The sequence below is a fragment of the Octodon degus genome, unplaced genomic scaffold, assembly GCF_000260255.1.
Source record: "Octodon degus isolate 3935 unplaced genomic scaffold, OctDeg1.0 scaffold00087, whole genome shotgun sequence".
In the NCBI taxonomy this organism is placed as follows: Eukaryota; Metazoa; Chordata; class Mammalia; order Rodentia; family Octodontidae; genus Octodon; species Octodon degus.
The window spans coordinates 8,954,569-8,979,042 of record NW_004524663.1 but is presented as its reverse complement, the minus strand read 5'-3'; the positions used below and the strand labels follow the sequence as shown (position 1 = coordinate 8,979,042).

Here is a 24,474-nt window from a genome sequence, read left to right as displayed (position 1 = left end):
ACTACTTGATAGCTAAGTTGACATTATACATTTTAAGAATATGATATGAAAATTAATTTTAAGAGCGCTGTATATCTACATTTAGTAATTATATATATTTAGCAGTTTTTGCTAAAACTAGGTCCCACCAAGAATTACTGAGAAAATACATGTTGATATTAATACTATCCATCTTTTTTTATTAATGTAGCACATTGTAATTTAATTATGTGTAGGAAAATTTGGATGCCCATCTGCTGCTATAAAGTTTAGCTAGACTTACATAATTTATAGGATGTGAAGAATCCATTTAAAAACTACATGGTCTTATTTCTTTAGCCTGGGGTATATATGTTTATAATTTTGGTAAGAAGGAATGATTTTCCTAAGAAGATGAGTATGTTTAGCTCCCAGAAAATAATTCTGTTTATTCCTTTGCTGGTGTTGCTGTTTATTTTAAATTTTCTGTTTCTTTCATTATTTGAATTAATTATACTTATATAATTAATTATACTCACACACTTTAAGTATATGTATTCAAAAGGTACAAGTACATAATGCATTTCCCCTCCTCTTATTCCTGAATTCTCTTCCTTAGAAGCAACCACTGTTACCAAATTCTTTTAAGTATTAGTCTAGAAATATTCTATGAATATACAGCAGAATATATTTTTTTTCACATAGCACTAACAAAAATATTATCTTGCTTTTTTTCAACTCACACTGTATGTCAGAGATCTTTTTTCATGTCAGTACATGGAGGACGTCCTCATATTTATGAAAAACGATATGTTAAGAGTAGCTGAATTGTCTATCTTACAAAATGAAAAAAATGTTAAAATGATGTTGGATCATTGGTTATGACAATATAGAACAGAAAAGCCATGTAGTGACTTGAGATGAAAACTTGTTTATCATATGGAAGAGTAAACTTAGAAGAAAAATTATAAATTAATAGTGTATATAAATTATGCATAGATGAGTTTTTATTTTATAAAAATAATTTAGTCTTCCAATTAGCTTAATGATTAATAAAAGAAAAAAATCTTTCTCCACTTAAGTACTTAAACACAAGCATGAATCTCCATTATGATCTTAGCATTTTCTGTTTTCCTATGTCCTAGGCCAGCATGAACCTTAAAATAAAACTTTTCAGACAGACTACCGTGGGTCTTCCGCTTCCTGAGCTGTTGCCTGAATTGACTGATGTGTCTGTGACCTTATTCTCAAAGCATTTAATAGAATGGGACTTTGAGTGACTGGAAGTCTCAATCACGTCATCTAAATTCCACTCAGCTGTCAGTCAGGTCCACACTGCTGCAGGCTTAAGCTGATAAGGATGTAGGGGCAGTAATTTTATGGTTAAGACTATAAGACATTCCACTCTCAGAGGTCTTAATAAGCTAGAAGGTTAGGACAAACAGAACAGCAGGGCCTCCATTCTCTCCTGACTGCGGCAAGTGAATTCCTTTCAATTTTTAAAGCAAAATATAATAATGTATTATTTAAGTTTTAGCTGTTGTATATAGAAACAGCATTTCAGAACACACTGTATTATAATTTTCCAGAAATGACTGGATTTTATTTCATATACAATTTAGGTTAGAGATGTTTAATTATGTATGTAGATTATATTTAAGTATGGAGGTAAATAATGCCTTAGGTATCTCCTATATAGCATTTGCTTCCTTTTTCTGATAGTTAAAAGGTAAATTTCTAATTAATCTTTTAGTTTGAACCTACTACAGATTTTGAAGAGGAAAAATCACTAGTACTTTGTTCATAGAGATCAGGTAGTCAGATAAAATGCAAAATGTATTGGTGGCAAGTTCAAATACACTGTTGTCTTTGAGTAACATGAGTCTGTGTTAGACCTAGAAAGTTTTAATACTATCCCTTGTACTGGTTAACTTAAGGGGTAAAAAATATGCTATTTCTATGATCAATTATCATTTTTCTAATAAGAAATTTCTATGACCCCATGATTATAAATTCACCCTTCATGTCATGTGATGGGATTGCCACTTTCTCAACATACATAAATACAGTTGTGTTATTGACCACAAATTCACTGCTTTCATTTAAAGTCTAGTTGTAGAATTTGATTATAACTACTGTTGGCATTAAATTTCATAGGCTAGGAATTTTGTAATGCATCTATAGATTGTTACAAATAATTTTATATATTCATTTATGTGTACTTGGTATAAATTTTAATGACTTTCCTGTCTCTCTTATAAAAAGGAATATATGATTTTTAAATTGTACTTTCAAAATACAGGAAAAATGTAGTTAGGCAAGAACAAAAGGAAATTGAATATAGAAGGACATGAAGAGATCAGAACTTGTAGGTGATGTGATTGTTTTTCTGATAAAGACAGTATTAGAAGAAAGCATAATAAGAGAATTTAATAAGCAGACTCTGTACAAAAGAGTAAAGTAGAAGTACAGTGAAATAATACAATGAAATCATTAGCTGCTTGAAAACTTAAAAATGCCTTCTAATAAAAAATATTTATATGATCTGGATATATATTATATATTTGAGCCAGATATCCTAAGTAGAACTTTTTAAGTGTTCTTGAGGGACATAAAAGGAAATTGAATAATTGGAAAGGCATATCCTTAGGTAAGAAATTTCAGTGTAAGGGCCAGCAAAATAGCTCAGCAGACTAATCATGTGCTTAGGCAAGTGCAGGGACAGGGATTTGATCTCAGGCTCCACAGCCAGGCCCACCCCTGAGTTCCCCTAGCCAGCCACCGAGATCGGGCTTGGTAGCACATGCTTGTAATCCCAGCCCTGGGTACGCTGAAAACAGGAGGATCACTACAAGTCCGAGCTGTGTAGTGGACCCTGTACCAAATACATTTAAAAAAAGAAGAAAAAAATTCAATGTCGACATGAATCTTCCTAAATTTACTTAAAAGATTTTCAGCATAATTTCAATATAGATTTTTTTCTTTTATCTGAAAAGTTGTAAGAGCAGTACAGAAATAAAAAAATTGTCAAAGGACATATGAGGAATAAGGGAAGGAGGAAAATACCCTACCACTTGCAAAATCACACTGTAAAACTATAATTAAAACTGAATTATCTATGCATATGAATATGAACCAATAAATGCAATAAGCTAGAGAATTTAAGTAGGCCAAAAAAAATACAGTATAAGAACATAGTAGAGAGAAGTAATAATGATATTTGGAAAAACTGGCTAGGCACTTCAGAAAACTAAATTAGTTCCACCTATTAGTCTTTATAACAAAATTAATTTCACCTGAGTGAAAAAATGTGTTTATTATACTTTTAGAATGTGGGCTCTACAAACTAATCAGAGTCCAAAAAGAGATGATCTTGGTTTCAACCAACTATCCCAATTTAAGCAAATATTCTCAGAACACATTCAATTTATATTGTTTTCTAACCCAGTTTTTCTCCATAAAAATTTTCAAAATAGCTTCCTGCAATACAAAATTACTGAAACTTCAGGTTGAAAACATAGTAATTTTGAAGATTTCTCAAGATGCCACTGAACACAAAGGGAAAGATCTCATGTGATTGAGCATTTCTAACACCTAAAACATGTTTGCTATAAAGCTTATTTTTAATGTTTAAAGATCAAGATTTTATCCTTTGCTACTTTGCTGCTCAAGAAGGCATGAAAAAAAAGGTGAACTAGGTGTGTTCTCTAGGCACTTAAAACTTTTTAAGGAATGAAATAATAGCCTGTCATTGAATCTTTCACAGTTAAGCCTCTTTTAAACATTACTTTGGAACTGATGTATTTATGTATTGATTAATATTTGACTAGAACTTAAAATTTAAAGATCAATATCATAATCAGAGAAAATACATACAGGCTTCCTGAGTCTGAAAGACATCCTATAGCTCCTTAGAAGGAGATACCATTGTCTAGAAGAGAATTAACTAGTCCTGGTTTAATTGCTAAGTATAGGGTACTCATTTTTTATGCAGCAAGGAAAAATACCTTTAATCCATGTCACAGGCCTCATGTGCTAGTTCACAAGTACATAATTGTTTGTATGAATACATGGCTATCCTCATGCATGTGCAAACCTGCCTATGACAGAAATCAAAGTTTCATGAAGTGGTTTTTAATAATACTCTATGCAATGAATTTTTATTATTTTCTACTCTAATCAGTTTAATATTCTATTTTTTTTCTTTTTCCATAATTTTATTGAGAAACAAATAGCATTGAGACAGTTTCATATCAAATTGGTAGGACAGTTTCAATAATTAACACATTGCACACTGTCTTCCTAGTGGTTATTTGCTGTACAAGATGCAGACATGATATCCTATTTACAAACACTATTAGAACAAATCCCTCTATTCATTGAAGTAAGAGATTGTAGCTATATAGCTATCCTAACCATTTTGAATACACAGATACAAAATGGTCATTCATCTGTATCCCCTTTTTTTATTTAGTTCCATCATTTAAATATTATAGGTGTGTGAATTCAGCAAAATATTCCAAAATAGTCCAGTAGTCTATAATAGTATTGGGGCTTCCACTTGACTGGCAATGTCAGAAATTGTTGACCTGAGTGCCCTACAGCTCAACATGACAACACGGCTTTGCTTCTTATACTTCGTGTTTATACTTTTCTACTGGATGGTTAAGACTAAGATAAAGCAAGACCTATGCAACAAGAGTTGTAGCTTTTGGATCTGATAAGGTCAGTCAAATCACCTCAGGATTTATCTACTGAGATCCTGTACCTCAGATTGTAGATCCTTTGTCAGTGTCAGCCATGTGGATGAGTCACGGCCATTGTTTGGTCAATGTGCTCTCTGTGAAAGTCTGAGAGAATATTTTCTCTCCATGTGACTCCCCTTAGGCACACTCTGTCTCATTGATCACTTTCCTCTTTGGCCCCGTAATCTCCTTGATCAGAAAATTTGGGACACAACTGAGTTACGTGATGTTACAGTACAATTTCTCATATGTCCTGAGTCTCAATTGACCTTGGAAGGCTAGGGCCAAAATATTGGCTTTCCTTGTAGCCCTCCTTTTTCTCTAATTTTTGGTCTGCAAACTTAGGTTGTTAACCCTCCAGAAGAGAAGCTTATTGTTATTACCACACAAGCTAGGCTGTTAAGCTTAACCTCACTATCTGTCTGAATATCAAACATCTTAAGCATAACGTGGAACAGGTATTTTTCATCAAGTATTGATATGTTGAACTTTAAGTCCCTACAGAATATGACAAAAAAATTTAAAAACTTAAAATATATTTAAAAAATAGGAATAAAGAATTATATATGTTTACACGTAAGTCCAGAAATCTAACCATGTACAACATTGTTGCAGGACAGTCCTACAACACTCCTTTTCCTGTCTCCTGTCTTCATTCATCAACCCTATCCTTTTTAAATAATTATCTACCCGAGAGACAGCATGGCAGCAACTGGCATGTCATGACAAACAGCCTATATTCAGAAAACCAGAATGACAGGCACTCCAAGCGTGAACCAACTATTACAAATTGCAAGTTTGGTCTGAAAACTTAGGTTGTTAGCCCTCCAGAAGAGAAGCTTATTGTTATTACCACACAAGCTAGGCTGTTAAGCTTAACCTCACTATCTGTCTGAATATCAAACATCTTAGGCATAACATGGAACAGGTATTCAGAAAACCAGAATGACAGGCACTCCAAGCATGAACCAACTATTACAAATTGCCATCTTCAGTGCAGTTGCTTAGTTCACAGGTGTCAGTATATATAGTTAGGGTGAGAATCCTTCCAATTAACTGCTAGATTCGAAAATCTTCTGAAGATTTTCAGGATCATTGCCTTTCCCATCTTGTACATATAACTGTATGGCTAGTTTAATATTTTAGAATTGTTGTTCGGACTCACACAATTGATTTTCTAACCCCTCACAGTTCTTTATATTCTGAAAACCAGTGATTTAGGGAAATTGAAGAGGCCAAAGCATTAGCAGTTTATATATGAGAAGTGGATATAAAGTCTCCATTGGGATTTTTCATGATTGTTGTTGCTTTTTCATTTTTGTTTGTTTGTTTCCTTGGCATCTATAATAATTGCCAAATGATTAGTATCACTGATATACAGTCATGTTTCATAAACCTTTGTGTTAGTGATCACATAAACTAAATGCAAATTGGAAGCATTCTGCTGCTGAAGTTCCTCCTTTAGGAAGCCCTCACCAGGTACCTGAGTGATGCCGCACCCCAGGTATCACAGGATGCCTTTCTTTAAAAAACAAAACAAAACCCAAAAAAAACTTACGCAGCTCAGACTCATAATGATCCTCCTGCCTCACTACCCCAGAAGCTGGGGTTACGGGTGTGTGCCACCACGCCCAGTTTTTGGGCCAGCAAGGTGCACCCAGGATCCTGGGGTCTGTATGGCATGCAGTACCTGGGATTGAACTTGGGTCTTTGTGCTTGCCAGGCAGGCATTTAGACCACTGAGCTATCCCCACAGCCCAAGATACCTTGTTATGAGGAGACATCACCAAGTGGAATTGTTTAGATCTTACCTGATCTTAGACACAAACAAAATTGGAAGTCCTGGAGTTAGAAAAATTCTGGTTATGAGTATGTATCTTTTTCATGTGATTCCACTAATAAATCTATAGTTCCTTCACAAGAAAACAGAAATGTTGTTTCTCTGAGAAAGTAATCACTGATGTGGTAAGCAGAAGAACCTATATAGTTTATGATCAAATTTAATTAAAACTTTTGTTTGCTTAGAATACACATTTAAATTGTTTTCAAGTAATGTTTAAAATCATGTATAAATCCTTTTCTATTTGGAAGTAGATCTTATTAACAGTAAATTATTTAACACATTTCAGTTTCATAAGCCATTCCTCAGAAGACAGTTTCATTAAAACAATTCGAGATATTTCTACTTGATTTATATTCAAATTATATTGATACATAAAAAATTTGAGTTTAGAATGATAAATCTTGGATTACAATTTCATAATTATTATTTTTGTAATCCCAAGAAAGCTTGTTAATTTCAGAGAACCTAGTTTTCTAATCTTTAAAAAGGAGGAAGTATTTCTTGCCTCTCCAATTTCACAAGGTATTTTGTGAAGAACAAATGAAAATTAATACAAAAAGGCTGTATAAATCGAAAACCATTGTAGTATTCTGTTTTGATCTACCACCTTAACAGTTCTTAATGGAAATAATTTCTACATGAAGTTGACTTTAATTATAGTGGTAGTTGAATAGTCATTCTTGACCTTTACTTTTCAAAAAAGATAAAAAAGCCATTTAAGAGTCAGGAGAATACTGCTTGTGCTTGACCTATAAAGACAGTAAATAAGATGATACAGTTGTTCTTTTTCCTTCTGTCTTCCTAGCATATAGTGGAGTGATAGGTTGATATTTACATTAAGAGTAGTAATTTTCCATGTATATGATATCCCATTAGCATAGGTGTAGTAAATATGTATAGGAGCCGCATGCCCAGGAAAATCTCTTTTGTCCCATGTGAAACATACAAAATACTACCACCTCTTTGTATTTCCCTGTAACTCAAATGCAAGTTTTTTTTTTTTTAGCAGTACTTCCTGCTTCTAAATAAACACTGTGCTCTAGTCTAATTAATTGTACTAGAAGTATTTGAGTGGTACAGGTTTTCCTGAAGATTTTCTAGGGGACAGAGCTAAAGCTTTAGCACTGCACTGTTCAAAGCAGTCACACAAAACAGCTTCACTTCACTTTGTTTTTCACAGCCTGTACTTTCTCCCAGTGAGCACTCTCTTCATCTTGTCAGCTCCGAGATCATTGCAGTCCCCTCTAAATCTCTCAGCACTCAGCGGAGCACTCAGACCTGCTAGCGACTGTGCAAAACAATTGACCGTCTTATTAGAAGGATTCTTATTCAGTGGATGGTGATGGAAATTATAAGTTAAAAAAAAAACAAATGAGGAATGACAATAGAGATACTTTTCTTTTACATTTTTCTCTCTAAAAATTATACTCTTAGAAAAAATACAATATTGATCTCTCCTTTGAACATGGAAAAAGAAAATAAAAACAGGATATTCACTGAACACACAGACTTTATTTTAACCCTCTTTTCTCTGCTCTGATCCTCTTAGAGCATAGGTGCATGTTTTAAGGTCCCTTTTGGTTTATACTTTCTTTGTTTGTACCAGGGATCAAACTCAGGACCTTGTGCTTGCCAGGCAGGAACTCATGCCACTGAGCTATCCCTTTTGGATTACTGACTCTTAGCTGATGTAGCACAGACCTTAAGCTGGCCATGGGTTCCTGGAGACTGTGTATCTGTCCTTGTTTCCACAATCACAGCATTAATATGAGTGATAAGAAGAGTGTTTATTCTTAGTGTTAAGCCACATCTGTCTTGCTTTATCTCACGAGATAATAACATCCCTGCCTGCCTCAGGGCCTCCTGGGAGAGGGTTCTGCAACACTGCAGAGGCAATACTGAACTGAGTTCTTCCTTCCAGTTGTGAAACACAGCATCTCCCTTACTTTTTCTGAATTTTTAGTGCTAATTCCAGAGAAATGTTGGTAGATTCCCTATTACCATAGTCTAGAATATATCTATATCTATATATCTTATCTATCTACCTATGATATACTTAGATACTATATACTCTGCCTTACATGATCTGTGCATTTTTTTCCCCTTATCTACTTCCAGGTAACAAAAGTCTTCTTGTTATGGTATGGGTGTATTTTTATCACAGTTGTTGAAAATGCCTCTTGCTTGCTTGCTTGCTTGCTTGCTTGCTTTTTTTTCCTTCTTTCTTTCTCTCTCTCTCTCTCTCTCTCTCTCTCTCTCTCTCTCTCTCTCTTTCTTTCTTTCTTTCTTTCTTTCTGTTTCATTTTATGTATTTAGTACAGGGTCTTGCTACACAGCTTGGAATCACAGTGATCCTCCTGTTTTCAGCCTTGCCAGTGCTGGAAGTACAGGGGCATACTACCATGCCGGGGCACCTTTGCTCAGCATGCCCCAGGGGTGGGGCTAGCATGGCATACAGGACCAGGGATTGAATCCTGGTCCTGCACTTACCAAAGCAGACACTTAGTCCGCTGAGCTATCTCGCCGGCACTTGAAAGTGCCATTTTGTATACTAGAAACAGTTTACACCATATCTAACTAGCACTTAAGGCTTAGGATGGAGATCATTTTGATCAAATGAGGAAGACCCATTTATATGATTTTCTGTGTTCTTGTCTTAAAAGTCCAGTGTTTGGTTGAATGAGCTATGTTTACTTTAATTCTCCCATCTCTCCTTGGTACCCCAAGGCCAAATATCATTCTCTCATAAAATTGATAAATAAAATAAAATTCTCATAAAATTGATAAATAAAATAAAATTCTCATAAAATTCCTCTCTTTCTTTAGCCAAATTAAATCCCTTACAGAAAAACAATTTGGTGGTGGTGGTGATGATGTATGCGTGGGGGAGGGGAAGGTATCCATCCAAACTCAAGTGAGGTCTTAGTTTCACTGAATCATCATTGTAAACCATCCTCTCAGCCAGTTGCTCCAGCCAAATTTGATTTTCCTAATTATGCTGCAGAACACCTTTTTTATAACACACTGTGAAAAGGTCTTACTGCTTATGTGTGGTCAGAAATCTGGCATAAATATGAGTAGTTCTCCACATTACCTGAACTACAGTTTTTCAAACTTTGCAAGGCATTCTTTTGTTGTATAATATGAGGCTTTGAGACCACATATAATTCCTAAATGGGGCACTTGTCATCAGCTGTGATCATTTACCTGCCTACAGGCCTGCCCTTCCTCTAACGTTTCAGCAGCCTGTCTAAACATACTACAGAATCTTTCTTTTTTATGAAAAAGTTTATGGCTTGTAGCTCCACTGGATGACATGTTCCCAGATTAGGCTGATAACCAGTGCTAGAATGGATGTCTATTGTCTCGGGAATCCTGTTTTAGACAGTAAATCTGGAGGGTTTTAAATTATTACAAGTGTATTGCCAAGGGTCTTCTTTTATGCTCCTCAAAATATTTCAGGTTCTCAAGGCAGTTGTATGTGCTTAGTGGTTAGAGTGTGTATCTATTTCTTCCATACCATTTTACACGGCCAGTTTCTTAGTTTCACACTCTCTAGTGGGCTCACTTAATACCACGTAAGCCTATTTTTCCAGATTAAATATCTCTTCACAGTTGGAGTACTCCACTGTTCAGTCTCAGAGAGGTTACCATAGCTTCTTGTCTTATTAGGGGATGATGGTCCAGCACCATCGTAAGTCAGTCCTGGCTTCTAAGCGTCAAGTGTCCTACCGCCAGGTAATCATGGAGAGGGTGAGAAGAAAGGCAGCTGGTGACTTAGGCACAAGGTGATGACTTTGTGTCTTAGTTCAGAGAATTTCTAAAAATTAATAAATAATAAATAAATGTACTTCTGTAATGTAATGCTTCACTGATTTAAGGCAAAAAATGGAAAGTTTTTTTTCTGTTTGCCATGCCCAGTTTTTAATTGGGGGAAAAAAGATTCTTGTGGTCATAAAAAAAAAAAAATTGGCTCTTTACCACTATGTAGAAAAAGCGAAAAGGACATTACTAAAAAAGTTGTCAGAGAATCTAAGAGAAAGCAGCAACACTCAGTGAAGCCTTAAATTAGTCCGATATTCAGGTTGTCACAGAACCTCTTGTAAACGTGGTTATAGTACTTTTGTACTGGAGTTGAAATTTATTTTTTATCTTTTTCTTTTTTCTTTTGGCATGGAGTTAAAATTCCACTAATGAAATGATCTTTATTTTTAGAATAAAGATCTTCCAGCAGAAATTTGAAGGAGAGGAAAACATTTTAGAATCTATTTATATCAATATTTTTGATATGTGTATTTAAAATGTTCTAATCAAATAGTGATGGAGTAGACTGTTGTGTTCAAGTACACATACAGTACTACCAAGCTTGCTCAGACTCTTTACCTTTAGAATATATTAAAAATGTATTTATATTTATCCTTTTTATTTTCATCGATACCTTATTCAGGCTCTTACCTCCCTCTTATATTACTATAGCTTCTGAATTGTTTTTCTAGATTCTCCCCCATCCTAAACAAGATTGATACATAAGCACCTATCAAATCATGATATTTTTCTCTCTCATTTTTTTTAAAACCATGGCCTGCATACTATTTAATCAGAAGTCCAAACCAAGAAATTGCAGTCTATCTCCATTTACCTTTCCCTAAAGAATCCTCAACCTCAGGCCAGCGAGATAGCTCAGTGGTCTAAAGCGCCTCTTAGGCAAGCTTAGGCAGGTGCAGGGAACCTCAGTTCGATATATAGCACCACATGCCACACCAGCCCTGCCCTAAGCTAGCAAAAAAAAAAAGAATCCTCAACCTCAAGTGAGTCTTTTTCTTCCTCAAACATGTATCATGCTCTCTTACCTTGTTTACTCTACCTACTATGTACTAATTACTCTTCTACCCCTACCAGATTTCAGAAATTCTTTTTTGGTTCTCTACTAAGCAGCTAGCTTCCCCATACTATGTGAAACTGTACCAGCAAGACATAATTCTTCTTTCTTTCTCCTAGTAATCAGTTGTATAATTGGGGTGTTTTTATTCACTGGCAGTGTGTGTGTGTGTGTCTGTGTGTGTCTGTGTGTCTGTGTGTCTGTGTCTGTGTGTGTCTCTGTCTGTGTGTGCATGTGTGTGTAGTCCCTTGTATGTGAATTACCTTGTGTCACTTGTACTAGTTAGCTAAGCCACATGTCATAAGTTTCTGAATTACAGGCTGTGCTCTGAACATTGTTGCTAACATTGTTTTACTTTCCATCTATCCTCCTTCCCTTTCTCTTGCCTTCTCTTCATATACCAACCCCCACACAGTTCTAAATAATATTGCACCTTGCGCACAAGGAGCTTTTGTTTTGTTAAAATGGAATGAAATCACATGAATCTGTACTAGTTTAATAAAGTTCCCTGTATCAGTACCAAGTACTGTGGCTGTTTAATGCTGAGAGAGGGTTATTTATTTATTTATTTTCTTGATTAAAAAAAAATATAACCCTGCAAATTTTTGGAATTGAGTCACTTTTAAGTTTTAACTCCCTGGTAATCTAACCAGGCATTTTCGTGGAGTGAAGCTACAGATGTATTATATTTATTAAGATTAAGAACATTTTTCAGATGTATGAAATACATATTATGTTAACTATCTAGGCCAGTAATCTTGTAAATCAGTATGCCTACTTTATGATGGTTATGGGTTTTATGGTTTCTACCTGGGGAATTTTATAAATGATTGCTCAGTACTGAATTTTATTTTTTAGTGTTTTATTTATTCGTTTGTTTGTTCGAGATAGAATTGTGCTGTGTAGTATAGTAGTCCAGGCTGGCCTATAACTCACAGTGATCCTCTTGTCTCAACCTCCTGAGTGATGGGATGACAGGCATATGCCACCACACCCAGTGCTCTAAATTTTACTTTTTAAATGATCTACAGTAAACTGAAGCATATAATCTGACCAGTTCACTTTTGGACTCAGTATTTTAGATGTCAGAATTTAGGTGTCATATTTTAGGTGTTAGGAAAGCATGCCACCTTTTTCTTGACATCGGTCAACTCTGAGGAGCTGAACAAATACTTGCTGCTCAATTATGTAATGAACAACAATGAAGATGTTGACAAGTTAATTTCATACTTGATGAGTCTGGTAGAAATTGATTCTAATTCACTAAAATTTTATTTATCCAGTTTCTAGTCTATTCCTGTCTCTCTATCCCATCACCAAACACATGGATCTTTTTCTATGAAATTAAGAACAAATTATTGCTTAATCGGTAGGAAATGATACTGTAATCTATTTAAAATAATAGAGCGGATTAATCCTTCATAACTTTGTAATATCAAAATTTACCTCTTTATTTTTATTATTTTACTTCTCTTTATTTTTGCATTATCCCTGTAATCTCTCCTCCTCACTTTCTCTCCACTGTCTTATTGTGCTCTTGTGGGTGATAATATTTTCTCATGCTCTTGTCCTGTCCCTTAAAGCTTCTGCTCATTCTATAAACACTGGGCACACTTTGGCCCTTTACTATTCCTACCTAGCAGAACCCATGCCATGGCTTTATCTGAAAAGCAACATTTTTTGAATATTCATGTTTCCTCAAAACCTTGTGAGCACTGCTTTCCCTTGACTCGCACACATCAGTATCAAGTTCCTACATGTCTTTTCAGTATTGCTGAAGCTACTACTCTGTGTGTTTGTTCCCATATGCATCTGATCCCTTGCCACTTCTCAAATCTGCACACACATTACTTCCTTGACTTGTCACACTTTGTAGTACAGAAAATCAATGGCCTGTTCATTTGTGTAGAGGAATTTATCACCCTAATCCACTTCGATGCTACTAAGTTTGTGGAGCCCAGAAACGGAGAGGAGGAAACAAGGCACGACAGCCCGAACAGTCAATCAGTCAATCAATCAATCAATCAATCAATCAATCAATCAATCAATGTTGATTTTTTTTTATAAGAAAGATGACAAGCTCAGAGCAAGTATGTTGGAACCTACTTAGAGACTCATGTTTTCCAAATAATCACAAATGTGTTATGGCTCCAAAGAAATAATGAGAATATTTACCACCGACTGGATAACTACTTTGAGAAATATAAAAAAAACTTTTAATATGTTTATAATATTTACTTTTTTAAATTGAAGGGAATTCTAATATCATAAAAACCATAATCTTGACTATGTTTTATAACAGATGAATTTTAATTATTACATGGTTACAGTGCTTATCAAATTGTATTTGAGTAGCCCTAGGAAATGAACCTTTTTCCCCAGTGTTTATACACTTTGTGAAGTTAGAACGCGGAGTTTGAAATATAAATGTTGCAGTAGTGGAAAAAGTGGGGATGGATTTTAGGGAAAAAAAATAAACTCAAATTCAAGAAGCATTAACAATAGAATAAATTGTCTTGTATATTCTTTTATATTTATTTTAGTATCTGTTCTAAGAGTACTTTTTCTATAATTTCACAGCTAACACGTTCTTAGTATTACCTTTTATTAATTTTAGGGAAGAACTAGCAGCTTGGGGAAATAATGCATAATAAAATTAATGCTATCAATTCCCAAATTGCTTAGAAAATTAAATTTAATATTGCTATAGTAGATATTGGTCAACTCTGAGGAGCTGAACAAATACTTGCTGCTCAATTATGTAATGAACAACAATGAAGACGTTACTGAATGTCTGTGTATACAGTGTTCTACCATAGGGAAACTAAAATTTGATAGAAAATAAAGATTTCACTATCGATCTTTATTCCCATGTATCATTGTTTTCTTTTGGAAAGAGCAGTATGTTAAAATAGCAAGGCATTATCAATTTTTATATCAAAGTATAACATAAGTAATTGAACTGTGTTTTAAATCATGTACTGAATTGTTAATGTGATTGTTAATAAAAGTTATTTTCTCTGTAGATTTGCATATTATTTAAAAAATATTAGTTAATATTTAAACATAATGCAAAAATCAAATGCAGATTATTACCTGTTTTTTAGCTATGAGGGTACTGAGGACCTCACACATTCTTCATTGCACCTTCTCAAGGAAGGTTTTATGAATGCTCGTAACTACATAGAGGAAAGCTATTCCATTTGTTGCCTCTCTTTTTTGTTGGCTCTAAATTATTTTCTCTTCTGCGTTCTCTTTCTGCTGTCATTTCTAATATCTCTGTCTCACCACCACATCCTGAAGTGTAGCAGCCATAGATTCATTGGGCTGTTTGTTCACATCAATTTACAAATTTTACTACAAGATTAAGAAAGTGATGTATAGACCTAATGGCTTTTAAATATTAATAAAGGATGTTTGTACATTTGCATTAAAATACTAATGCATATTGGACTCAGAATTTGGTGTATGAGTTTTCTTGCATGACAGAATAGAAAAAAATACTAAATACTGTTTAGGTGGAAGACTATTTAGAGAATAGTTACTAACCCACAGCTTGTGCTACGAAAATCAAGAATGTTTTCTCCTAACTAGAAAAATCTTCTGGGATTCCTGCTTGCCAGGTCTCCATACTGATTATAATTAAAGAATGTTCAAAAAGGTTTACTTTTGTGATTGGACTTGCTATTAATGTGCATATTTTTGCTTCTTTGGGGGTTGGGGGAGGGGAAAACAAATTTAGTGATAACTATTCTTTAGCCACCATTGAAAAAGATGTTGAACTTTAAAAAAATATATCAAAAATTTTCTGGTCAGCCTTTTATCACTATCTTGTCTTGAGCCCTGTTTTTTAATGACATCTATTATCAGATTGAGATGGCGATTGAGACGCTGCAAAAGTCTGACGGTCTGTCCACTCACAGAAGCTCTCTTCTCAACAGCCATGTAAGTTGCCCGCTCTTCATGTAAGCTGATCTCTTGCTTGTTCTGCATGTGTTGCCTGCCTCTAAATGCTTGATTTATTTATTTATTTTGCTTCTTAACCTTCCTGTCTTAGCCCCTTATGATTTCTGAATTATTTAATGGCTCTTAGGTACAATGGAATATCTTAAAAATAAAACTGAGGCTTTTATGCTGTTTGAATACAGATAAAGCATTTTAAAAATAACAAGAAGCTGCCATGTACTTGTTAAAAAAAGATGGTGATTTTAAGTATTTAAAGTTTCCGGTCTGATATTTATTTAGTATAAAGGAAATGCTTGTAATCCATGTGCTTACATGTTTGAGACATAGCAATAGCCACAACTACTTATCAAACAGTAAGAGATTCTTTTAATGGATAAAGATCATTAATACCAAATTGAGGAAGAAACTGTTTGAAAATAATTTAAAGCATTTTAACCATTATATAACATGGACAGGAAGCAGCAGGATAAGTGATCTCAGGTCTCAGAAATTAAAGAGAAAGGAGACATGAACCAAAAGAAGAGATGAGGTTGTAGGTAGCCAAAAGTTGCTAACGGTTTAGGGAAGACAGAATTACTGTGATATTTCTCGATGCTTTCACAGTTACCAGATGCAGTAGCAGCATGACAGTGCTAAATGTAAGGATGATTATGATAGTTTTGCGGAATTATAAACATTTAAACAATAGTTCAAATTTGGGGAAGCAAGGAAAATGTAATTAGAAATTGCCCTGATTACTTTTAAATATTTGAAAAAAGTAAATAGATCATGACAAATCTGTTGTAGATACAGCTTTGCTAAATTAATGCCAGTGACATATTTGAGTAAGGCTTACTGACGGTTTGTTCTTAAAGTGAAGGATAGAATTAGTATGATTTCTTAATTATTGTCCATTTTTTATCACTGCAAAGTTTAAAGTTGCATGTCACAAAGATACCATTTTTAAACTTTAAATAAATTTAAACTTATTTCACATAAAATGTTTCTGCTGTGCTTTTTAAATATTTGAGCATTTATTTATTTATTTACTTACTCATTTATACCATACTGGGGTTGAGCCTAGTATCACATGTGTCCTAGACCAGTGCTTTACCGCTGAGCTGCATACCCAGCATTGTGATTTCTAAATATTTAAGTTTCAGGTGCCAAAAGTAACACTACCTTCTTATGTTCTAATACATTTGGTTTTTTAGGAGTTATTTTGTCTTGTTTCTTTTTCAAAGTGAGGTTTCCTGGTAAACCAAAAAGAGGTTAGACAGCGGGAGAATGCTTGTAATTTTTAAATAAAAACCATAGATATAAATTTTACAGCAACAATATATTTTGGGCTTTGCTTTTGAAACAATTTTAAAGCTGATTTTTCTCCTGTCTGAAAATTGATATGCGAGTATATTACTCTTAAGTACTTCGAAAGTGTATCCCTCTGTGCTGGCGTAACTCTGGTTGTATCGAAAGGCTAACTTACTATAGGCTGTCTCTGTGGGGCAGAGCTGATAAGCAAGTGCTGTTCATATTTGAAAATGTTAAGAGAAATCATTGCTCGCTTTCAGTCAGCAACGTGCAAGGACATTAATAAAACATCCTCCCCCCCAAAAAAAAAAAATCCTTACCGTTTCTTTTCCAGTTACTTTCAAACTTAGAAGTTGTACTTGATATACAGTATAGTAAATATATGACCTATTACATAGTTAATTTTATCTTCTACTTCAGTTTGCATCTTCACTAATATTTTCATGAACAGAAACGTAGGTGATAAGAACATATGTTTTGACATTTTTATTGGTTGTTTTTTTTGCGAAGTTCAGATATGTTGTGTTTTTCAATTTTTTTCAAAATAACTTTTCTTCTGGAATTCATGAACTCATATTTAACATTAATCACTCTGAGTTAAGCTGTATAACAACAGCTAATTTATTGTCTTTCTTTGGCTTTGTAGTTTTATATTACATGTTATGGTAAATCTTCTATACTGGAACAACTGTCAGAGGCAGTTTAATGCATAGCAAGAGTGGGCACAAATGTTTCTAATGCCATGATAATCTTTGTGTAGGAATCCTGATTCACTTTTATTATACTTAGTGAAGTTTACTACAACTGCACTTACAGTCAAGTTTTTAGAAGTACAGATGATTTTAAACATTGGTTGTAAACAGTGGAACCAGAACCAGGGTTTCTATTGGCTTATGAGTTAAATTAGTATCTTTGTGAACACAGAAAAAGAGCCTACTGTCCTTTGTCTTTGGAAAGTTAACGATGCTCTTAATTTTTATTAGATTTATCCAAACAACTAGAATAAGCTATTGCATGTCTTCCAAGTGATAATATCTTTCTAACAATATTTTGTATTCGATGAACTTAAGTTGTTATTTTTGTATAGAAATTCTTTAGCTGAAAGGTATTTTTTAAATGCTAGTATTTAAAATATTAGTAAAGGTAATGTTACCCACTACATATGTATAAAATACCATTATTTGAGATTTTTGGATTAAGGTAGTTCTCCCGGTTATGCATTTCTACAAATGATTACTTTCATTAAGCAAAAATTATACATTATCAGTAACGCACATCCCATATTATTAATTTCTAAAAAGGGCTGTTAATTTTGACTTTTGAGATAAAGCATCTAGTTTAATTTTGGGGGAATATGGAGTAGAAAAGATTTCCCATCTTCTCTTTAAGCATTTGATTATTCTCAATAATTGAGAAAATTCTTATTAGGAGCAAATTTAATAAATAATCCTTTCTCAGAATCCAACTTCATTGCTTTGCTTTTTATGATTTGCACATTACGAGAGATTCAGTATTATATTTTATATTCTAGTTTCTTATATTTTTAAGACTTTTTTAAACTTTTAATCTTATTTTCATCATTGCCACTCAGATTAAAATACACAAAATTTACATATTTCATATACTTTTCAGTACTGCACCTAGTAATAAGATTCTGACCTACATGGGAATTATTTCAGTACTAGCATCTCATAGATAATAAATACTTATTGATAAGTCAAAATTACAACAGACTAGGAATTTTTACCTTTTGTCTAGCTATAGATGCCTTGTGTTTAAAATAGTGCTGGTACCTAGTGGACACTAACTAAAATTTGCTAGGAGAATGAGCCTAAGAGACAATAGAAGCAGATAGAATTTATCTTATTTTCATTGCTTTGAGATGCCTTTGCCAGTCACGTGTGTGTTTATTTGGAGCCTCATATATGCATTCAATGTTTTTCTTGTTTTCGAGCATCCTGCAGTAGGTGTATGTGTGAACGCTGTTGGTAGAGGACAGTCGCAGCTGGCGTAGCAACCGAAGAATATGTGGTTATTCTAATGTTTCCCCACATGCATCTCTTACCTGAAGCATAGATTTTTTTTTCTCCAAACAATCTAATCTTTTATAAAGTTGTAGATATGAGTGACATTCATCTTGTATTAATATGTATTTATATATTATTAAATATTTAATTTGGCTTTACAGAATTATAATACTATAATAACTTTTAATTTAAAACTTTCTCTGCCTGAATAGAATTTCTAATTTCATCATTGCACACTGAAGTTTCTTTTTATGATCTTTCTATATTGCAATTAATTTAAATTGGCATTTAATGGTTATAGTGTGTTTAATTTGGGAGAATTTCAGTTGTAAATTTGAAATCAGAAATGTTAAATTGCTTTCGTTTCATATAATGTTCTTATGGTTTTATATATTTTAAAAATTTCACTGAAGGTATAAAAACTTTGGCATTTGTTTTATATGTTTTTCATAATCTAGCAAGTTATTTTTTTGTGATTTTTGCTGGGTTAGCTACTGAAATGCACTCAGCTCAAAGGAAAACCTTGTTCTCTTTATGTTTTCTCTTCACATTTCTGTATTATAAGTTATTATAGAGAAAGCCTGAAAAAAACCATTTCTTCAGTGAATTTAAAATAAATCCCAATGGACAACAATCCATTTGGGGGGAAATGCCAAATATTACATTTAAATGTTAGTTGGGCAATGCAATATTTATTTCTTTTTCTTTGTCAATCATTATTTCCTTTTGGGATAAATCTGCTTAATCTATCCTAGTTAGTATAGACTAAATGCAGAGGTTGGAAGATATAATAGTCTTTTTTTTAATATACTTAGATGAGTATATTTTAGTTCACAGGTAGAATAATCAGGATTTAAATGTAAAGATTCAAAGTTTCTATAGTATTTTATGGGCTTTTAAAACCACAAATGTAAGCATTTTTATGATGTTTCATGAAAGAGTAAAATACTAATACTTTCATACTAAATACTAAACATTAAGGATGTTGAATTAAACATCCTTAAACACCAAACTACAGAAAACAGTGTACCTTCTAATAAGCCATACGTTTTGGGGAAGTAGTGTGTAGAACAAATGCTTTTAGGCTACCTTTGAACTAACACAGAGATAAATCAACTTTGTCCAGTAATAAAAACATGCTTCTTAATACTATTAGCTTCCATATCTGGTATATAATTTTATCAGTGTATCAAATCCTGAAAATTAAATTCTGGCATGTAGGATGCAAATTATAATCTGCAGTTGTGTCCTAAGTTTCATCAGGTGGATTTTAAATCAGCTTCTACGCATACAGAATTGCTAAGAGCTTAGACCCCTCCTTTGTGTAGTGCTTGGCAGGCTGCCGCGCTGGACCCCAGAAGGTCACACATCACCTTTATTGTGTCGGGCTGTGCCTCCACTTGACCTCCTTCCGTTCTTTCAGAGCACTCTCCAGGCAAGAAATACAGTGCCTCCTCCTGTAAACAGAGAGTGGAGAAAAATAAACTGTGCTTTTGCCACTGCCAAAATTATAGTCAGAAAAATACCTGTCTGTGGGAAGCTTTTCAACCGACTAGCGATTTTACGTACACACACACACACACACACACACACCCATGAAATCTTTTTTTAAGATTTATACAATTTAGGCTGCAATGTTCATATTATAAAACTGACTATATTTTATTTCTGTAAAAAGACCTTAGAGTAAGATTTCCTGTATATAGGTATCTATTGTCATTCATTAGTAAAAAATATTGATTTTTTTTTTACTTTTCATCATACTATTATGCCTTTGACACTGTTGTGTTTGAGGATACATAGATATACACACAAGTGTGTGTGTGTGTGTGTATATATATATATATATATTATATATATATATATATATATATGTAGTACTTTAGGTCAGATTTATTGTGTACTGAATGCTTCTGAATATGGGAACTTCATTAGTTTAGTGGTAAAATATTGCTATTTTTTAAAAAATATGTGCTTTATCAATTTGACTTTCCAGAGCTTTTTTCCTAGTAGTTTTTAAAACTCTTGACATTAAGGGTCTGCATTTTTTCTTTAATATACAAAATAGAAAGCACTTACCCCTTCTTCCATCTATTATATGTACATAAAACCAGAGCCGCTGCTTTTATGCAAAAAGGCTCACTGAGCCAGCTGTGGTGGTACTTCCCTGTCATCCCAGCACTTGGGAGGCTGAGGCAGGAGCATTGTGTAAGTTGGAGACCAGCCGGGGCTACAAGGTGATCTCAAGGCCAGTCTCAACTGCAGAGTAAGACCTGGTCTCAAAAAGACTTTTTTTTTTTTTTTTTTTTTTTTTTACAAAAGGACTCACTAGAGCTTCTATAATACCACTCATATGTTTTCAAATACTGTCATTTTCCTGAGGCACGTGGATGAATTATATGAATCAGGTTTGCATTTCTGCTTGTTCAAGTCATCTCCCACGGTTGTGTACATAATCAACAAACTCTGACGCAGAAGCAAAAACACTGAGGAGACATTCTGGCCCAGTGGTGTAGGCAGAATATTGCTTTGAAGCTTACTAACAGAGTAATTTCTTGATCAGTTTACCTCCTGTCTTTTATACTAAATAAACATGTATAAAGTTATATGTATGTGTTCTGTTTATTATTTATAATATTCAGAGATTGTGTTTGTGTACCTCTGGAAAAGTTGCTTACTGACATTTAAGTTTTCATATGAAAATTCATATGAAAGGAATTCTTTTGACTTACATTTCTGTTATTATAAAAAATGAAAGTTTAGTTTACATATTGTTTTAGAAGTTTTGAAGTAGAGGTTTATATATGTTGCAGAGCTAATGTATATATTTACATGTTTATATCCATATGCAATATATTCCACAAAGAACTCCTGAGCAGAACATTAATTTTATTTTTCAAAGTACTCTGCTCTGTCTGTGGGCTTGGTGGCTATAATTTCCAAGCCAACAGTCAGTATACGTTTAATGTTACAGGTTTAATTCCTTAAGCATCCTGATACAATATTTGAAAAGAAAACAGTTCTGGAAACCTCAGTTGAACTAGTTATAAACAATACTGAAAATAATGAATTTTTGTTAAAAAGTGAAATTTGATGTTCTAAGTTTGATTACACATCCTTAAAATATGTAAGTTTAAGGAATAATGCTTTTATTTACTTAAGCATCCCATTTTTAGCATTTGACTCTGAATTCCCAGAGGATAGGTGAACTCACATTTAAGTATGCCTCACTGAGTACCTAGTACATTGACTGCTGATACTGGTTGGTACTCGATAAGTGAATTATTTTTAATTCTCTAATTTATATTTCACTAAAGTTGCATGTTAAGGATTGGCCCTTTACTATACATATTACATTTGTCATGGAAATTTTGATGAGACAAGTAATATGAAATTGTTAGAGATTTTGTGGAATTAACTCTGGGTCTAGATTCCAGAGAAATTCAGAAACCTGAGTTGGAAAACAGATTGAGACATTGAGATAATTTGTGGCCTTAAGACAGTCATTTCAGTCTGATTCAGTTTTCCTTTTGTAAATAAGTAAGTGAAGTGAATCTCATGTTGACATTCAATAATAAATACCTAGAATGAATTTTCTAAAAGGTTCCTGTGCATGTTGCACATTAAAGATTGTTTTTTAAAAAATACCTATATAGGGTCAGGGATATAGTGCAGCAGCATAAGCACCTGCCTGGCAAACACTAGGTCCTAAGTTCGATCCCCAGTACCAAAATATAAAATTAAAAAAATCTATGTATGTCTAAATATATCAATATCTATGTTATTGTAGAGCAACATAAAGCTATGAGAAAATTTAGCTTTACTGTCATTGGAGTGAAATTCAAATGGCTGTAAAAAGGGTTCCTTTTTATTTTATATAAATTATTTGCCAGTATCTAGTGAGTTTCTGTCTTCTGAGGAAGAATTGACTGAATTTTCTCCTTTTTATTTGTAGAATTTGTCCCAGTAGACAGTAGTCTTTGTATTATCTAATGATAATTTGCAGTAATTTAAAATGCTGTTAAAAATTAATAGAACCTTAAAATAAAAGCTTTTATAAAGCAGCCTGCTATTCGCATATTGTAATGAACCAACATGACAGATATGTTAGATGCCACGCTGCCAGCTTTGGTAAATGTTTTGTTCATAACAGTTATAAATTATAGTTATGACCAATTAACAAGATTATTTGAATTCCCTGAGGAGACATCTGCCTCCAAAATTATAGTTGATTCAGGGAAAACTGGTGGATCTCTACATATGGTTGAATATATGGGGAAAGAGTGGGTATTAAGATGATAAGCATTACTTGGCTATATGTTTGTGAGAGTTTTCAAAGCCAGATTTATTGGCCTCAGAAATACTGCAATGTATTTTATCATAGGAGGTGATGAAGCTGGGTGGAATGGTGCACACCTGCAATCTCAGCACTCTGGAGGCTAAGGCAAGAGGGTTGCTATGAGTTTTGAGGCCAGCCTGGGCTATAAAGTGTGTTCAAGGACAGCCTAAACTGTTTAATGAAACCTTGTCTCAAAAAGAAGAAGAAAAAAGTTAATGAAGATATTTCAAGTATTTCATATACTGTGTTTGCAATGACTGGAACTGAAATTTTGACAAATTATCTGACTTCTCTGTGTTTACTTTGTCCTTTTTATTTGTCCTAGCTTCAGTGGCTATTGGACAATTACGAGACAGCAGAAGGAGTGAGCCTTCCCAGAAGCACTCTATACAACCACTACCTTCGACACTGTCAGGAACACAAACTGGACCCAGTCAATGCTGCCTCTTTTGGAAAATTAATAAGGTCAATTTTTATGGGACTGCGAACCAGGAGATTGGGCACTAGGTTAGTACTGAAAAATAAGACCATCAACCAACTTCTGTTTCATACTAGAGCAGTTCAGTGTATTGTTTAAATATAATACTTACTTACAGGTAATATGTAAGGGAAAACTAGAGAATGGTTTCAATTTATTCATAGGAAAAAGAGAGTTATTATTCAATGAATAGTACCAAGCCAAAATGGTATGCTGTCCTGAAACATTAACTGAGCAAGTTTTGAGAATAACTGATTCTTAGATTACATAGAAATTAGTAGGCCAACCTCCTAATGCCAGATTTGCCTGTGGGTTTCTGCTCTGTTCTTTTAGTACTGGGGTTTGAACCCAACCCCTCACACATGTTAAGCCATTGTTCTGCCACAAGTTACATCCCTGGTCCTGCGTGTGGCACTTTAAAGCTTAGTATTTATTATTGTCTTCTGTTTTGAAAATAGTCAGAAGATGATGAGTATAATGACATAGTAATTGGGAAACTATCCTCTGGATACTTATGAAATTATACTTAATTTTCTTTATAATTTATTTGAATAAAGGAAAAATAAAACTGAAGTTTTCATTACTTTTTTATAGCTGAGATCAACTAAAAGCTTATTTGATAAACTTGCAAAAAAAATGGGTATGTGATGCATCAGTGATGCTGTCATCCCACCTCTTATTTTACCTCTTATTTATTTTTCTGTTGTTGGTTATGAAATCATCCATCTGTGAAAGTAAATATACAGTAGTGCCTCGGTTCATGAACTTAATTCTTTCCACAATTCTGGTTGCAGACCATATTGGTAGCAAACCAAATCAAATCCAGTGGTTAGGTTCAGTGTTGAACTTATAGGGAAATTTGATTTGGTGTTTTCCTACACTTCCATTGCATGAAAACAAGTAACATCAGGAAAGAGCTTCTTGTTTCTCTTTGGAAATAAAGTTGTGT

At 33.7% G+C, this 24,474-nt stretch overlaps 1 protein-coding gene across 5 annotated transcripts in view; it reads left to right on the top strand.

The window, feature by feature from the left end:
• Rfx3 (regulatory factor X3) overlaps positions 1-24,474 on the top strand; it is a 285,362-nt gene that overhangs the window by 190,029 nt on the left and 70,859 nt on the right. For 4 of the 5 annotated variants that reach the window (XR_002822343.1, XM_023721954.1, XM_004637183.2 and 1 more), the window contains exons 5-6: positions 15,296-15,370; positions 23,373-23,554. Coding sequence is in view for 4 of the 5 variants with exons in the window: in XM_023721954.1 (XP_023577722.1) it covers positions 15,296-15,370; positions 23,373-23,554 (257 nt within the window). In the remaining variant the exon portion in view is untranslated. The remainder of the gene's footprint in view (positions 1-15,295; positions 15,371-23,372; positions 23,555-24,474) is intronic. The other variant, XM_023721953.1, reaches the window with a different exon arrangement.